At 33.2% G+C, this 3,747-nt stretch overlaps 1 protein-coding gene across 1 annotated transcript; it reads right to left on the bottom strand.

The window, feature by feature from the left end:
• Positions 1–368: 368 nt before the first annotated feature.
• On the bottom strand, positions 369–3,747 carry LOC142618019 (protein SOMBRERO). Its single transcript, XM_075790993.1, has 4 exons — positions 3,575–3,747; positions 2,311–2,531; positions 1,539–1,810; positions 369–1,090 (listed from the first exon to the last, which is right to left on the bottom strand). Exons 2-4 carry the CDS (start codon positions 2,483–2,485, stop codon positions 533–535), a joined length of 1,005 nt encoding a protein of 334 aa, XP_075647108.1. The 5' UTR covers positions 2,486–2,531; positions 3,575–3,747; the 3' UTR covers positions 369–532.

The raw sequence follows: 3,747 nt of genomic DNA, 5'->3' as shown, positions 1-3,747 counted from the left end.
TAAGATATATTTTAACATCTTTATATACCATTTTTTGGTTTAGATTGCTAATTTTTTTCACACTTATTTTATTTTTTTTCATAGTAATTATTATTAAAATAATTATTATGTTATTATGATTTCAATCTCTGATGAAATTTTGATCCGGCTTTAAAAACTTTGAGCTTTTTCTTTTTTCGATTCTTTAAATAGTTTCGGTTTCAAAAGATGTAAAAGATATGTTATCTACAACTCATATTCTAATATCTAAAGAGTGAGATGAAATATTTTTATTTGTATTAAACATGATTGTAAACAAAAAGTAAATGAAAAAAAATAAACAAGTTAATTAATACAACTGAGAAAACAAAAAGAAGCATAATTATGAATACTGAGTTCTTAACAATTTGAACTTAAGCGTATATACATTTTGATAAAAACTTTTAATTAAATTAGAAGGGATAGAATCTCAACCAAATATAAAGTAGGACTATGGCTAATAAAAAGATGTCCATCGAACGTACTGCTTAGGATAGAAAAACTGTGGAACAATTCACTTGGAAAATTTCAAAATGTCAGTCTCACAGCCAAGGTATTGAAACGGGAATTTCTGATGATGAGTTGAAGTGCCCACATGATCGGCAAGTTGAAGAGATGAAGGGTGGCATTTGGTTTGGGGAAGCTGATGCTGATGATGATGATGATGATGATGATCCATCTGAGTCTGATGTGATGCAAGGAGCTTGTCCAAGAAAGACCAGTCGCCATTGTACCTCTCTTGTTGCATAAGTCCACAACCACTTGCAGTTGTTAGCCTCAACAAGTTTTGAGAACACTCAATGTCCATGTTGTTTAAAGACATTGGTGATATGAAGGATGGAGGAACAACTGACTCAGGACTGAACAACTGTGGGAGGTGCATGGAGCCATCAAAGGTCGTATAATCATATAGTGCTTGTATATTATTTTGTTTTGGCTCCTGTAGTGGTGGTGCAGAACCACTTGCCTTCATATGACTACCCAAGTGTTCTTCTTCAGCTACTTCCGGTAATTGGTAACCTCGATTATGACTTTTCTTCTTGAAAACCCTACAGACAACCCAGCCATCTTCCTGCAAAAAGTGAAGACTATTAATATCATTAAAAAAATGACAAATATGTTATAATTTTTAGCATATAACATCTTTTTGATACAAGATAAAATTTTTACTCTAACCTAATTTAAATATATATATATATATATATATATATATATGTGTGTGTGTAAAAAACTCCCTCTTGGAGATTTGAGCTCAACCTTTATCTTTCACACTCCCACATGAAGTAATCACTGCACTAAAAGTGCATATAACATGTACAAATTGATTGATGTTTCAATTTTTAATTAACTTAAAAAATGATTAAGAAAATTATTGCCATAATTAAGTTTGAGAGCTTTTTGAAATAAGATTAATATTAGCTTTGCCATTTTCTATGTATCTTGATGTATTACCAATCATAGTCATTATCATTATCCAAGTATTAATTAATAACTTTTAAGTTTTTCCTAATTGTAATTACCTGAATCTCAGCATTGTCATCGTCAAGGCGATACTCATGCATGATCCAGTCAGTCTTTTGGCCATGAGGAGCACGGCCAGTGTAGAAGACAAGGGTTTTCCTCATGCCAATCCTTTTAGTGTTGCTGTGATGGATGGCCTTGTCTCTCCCTGTTGCCTTCCAAAAACCAGCTGTGGTTGCCCTATTTGTTCGAGTTCCTGTTGGATATTTCTTGTCCTTGTGGCTAAAGAAATACCACTCATTCTGAGGACCTGATCCAATTCTACATTTCTCTGCAAATTGATAAACCAATATTCATCATTTTAAGCTTAATTAACCAATAAAATATATGTTATCATTTTGACTGACATATTATATAACATCTAGGTGTTAGAATAATAATTATATAAAAAGAAAGTTAGAATAATAATTAAATTAATCATTTTTAACAGTTTTAGGATCAAGTGTTTATTTATCATGCATTGTTGATACTAGGGGGGAGAGAGAGAATGAAAATTCTCCCTCAGATATATATGTCTCTGAATTATCCATCTTGTCTTCCTTATCCCATGCCAACCCTAACCATACCAAAAGCCTTGCATTAAGATGCTTGTCCTAAATTAAGTTAAAATGAAGTCCATTCAACCCTAGATATGCGGTTTGACTTTGACAAATTAAGTACCTGCCAAACTCAACTCTAAATCGTACATATAAGAAACTATATTAATTATATACTAGCTAGCTATAACGGAGGAGGAGGAGGAGGAGGAAAAAAGTGATGTAATGTAATTACCTTTAAGGTCCCAAGGCTCGAGTTTGTTTAGATCCACCTCTCTAATAACATCAAGGTCGATGGCTTCATAGGAGACCTTCTTCCTTAGATAATAGTAGAGAAGCTCTTCATCTGTTGGGTGGAATCGGAACCCTGGAGGAACTGTCACTTGTCCATTTCCCGCAGCAGACATCATTCTCTCTCTCTCTCTCTTTACTATATCTCTAGTTTTTATCTGATCCCTGAAAATCAAAGGAAACCATGACACAATAAGAAGACAAATTACATGCATGCACAGTCAAGGACTGGACAAGCTTGGAATAAAGGCATGTATGTATATGGTGTACAAATTAAGAGCTAGCTAGCTTGGATCAGGGCCAAAGATTTATCTTTTCATCTAGATCTTTTATGAAAATTTTGAGCCCTAAAACATCGTGTTCATATATTTGTTCATGAGAAACCATAAAAATTACATGGAAACCAAAACGAGCTTGGCAGTCTTCTCCTTAGCTAGTACTACCCGATATTTAACAGAAAGTACAAAGGAAGGACAATAATAAAAATAAATAAATATCTAAGCGACTCCTCTTTTTTACATAGAAATGAAAGTAGGTGATGAAAAGGCTGAACATGATTAAAGCCAATTTTTTTTTTTTTTAAATGATGATATCATGTGGAAGTAAATATATAGTTGAGAGTTTTCATGCATGTGTATAACGTTTTTTTGATATTCAAATAGAAGGAAACATATAAGTATTAAATAAATTAGAGTAAAGATCTCTGCTAATATATATCATAAAAGCTTAAGAGATGCTCTTTTAGAACTATTTAACAGAATAAGAAAGAACCCTAAATTTCAGAAACCAAGAGCGCTTATTTTTTGAAAGACATATACAGATCCTGCATCATCCTCACTTTATACATAGGATGGGAAAATAAAGAAGAACAAAACTAAGTTGAATAAAAAACAAAAATCTATTATGTTTCCAGCTGAGGAAACCAACTAAATAAGAAGTTGAAATAAGAAAGATATATCATCCAAAAAAGAAGGTTGAATGAGAGAGAAAGGTGTGAGTGGGAGAGGAGGCAAAAAAAAAGAAAAAAAAGAAGCAAGGCTCTTAGTTCATCTCTTCCAGTACTACTACTGTAGATCATAGAAACAAGTGTAAATCTTATGAAGTAGTAGTAAGTAATCAAGATTGAAGAGAGAAGCCAATCCAAAAGTATCCATTAGAAGATATAATAAGAAGCAAAAAGAGAAGAGTGATAAAGAAGAAAAGCAAACCTGTACAGCTCCCTCTGAGACAAAGGAAAAAAGACAACAGGGCAGGCAGGAAGGAAGGAAAATAATAAGCAGACAGCGGTGGTTTGAGGTTTGCCAATTTCTTGGCTTCAAGGGCACGACGTTCGCGAGTTTAAAGAGAGAGAGAGAGAGAGAGAGAGAGAGAGGTATGTGGA

Source organism: Castanea sativa, chromosome 11, assembly GCF_040712315.1.
Source record: "Castanea sativa cultivar Marrone di Chiusa Pesio chromosome 11, ASM4071231v1".
NCBI classification, from domain to species: Eukaryota; Viridiplantae; Streptophyta; class Magnoliopsida; order Fagales; family Fagaceae; genus Castanea; species Castanea sativa.
Note: the sequence above shows the minus strand (reverse complement) of the source record. Positions and strands in the feature narration are given on the sequence as shown.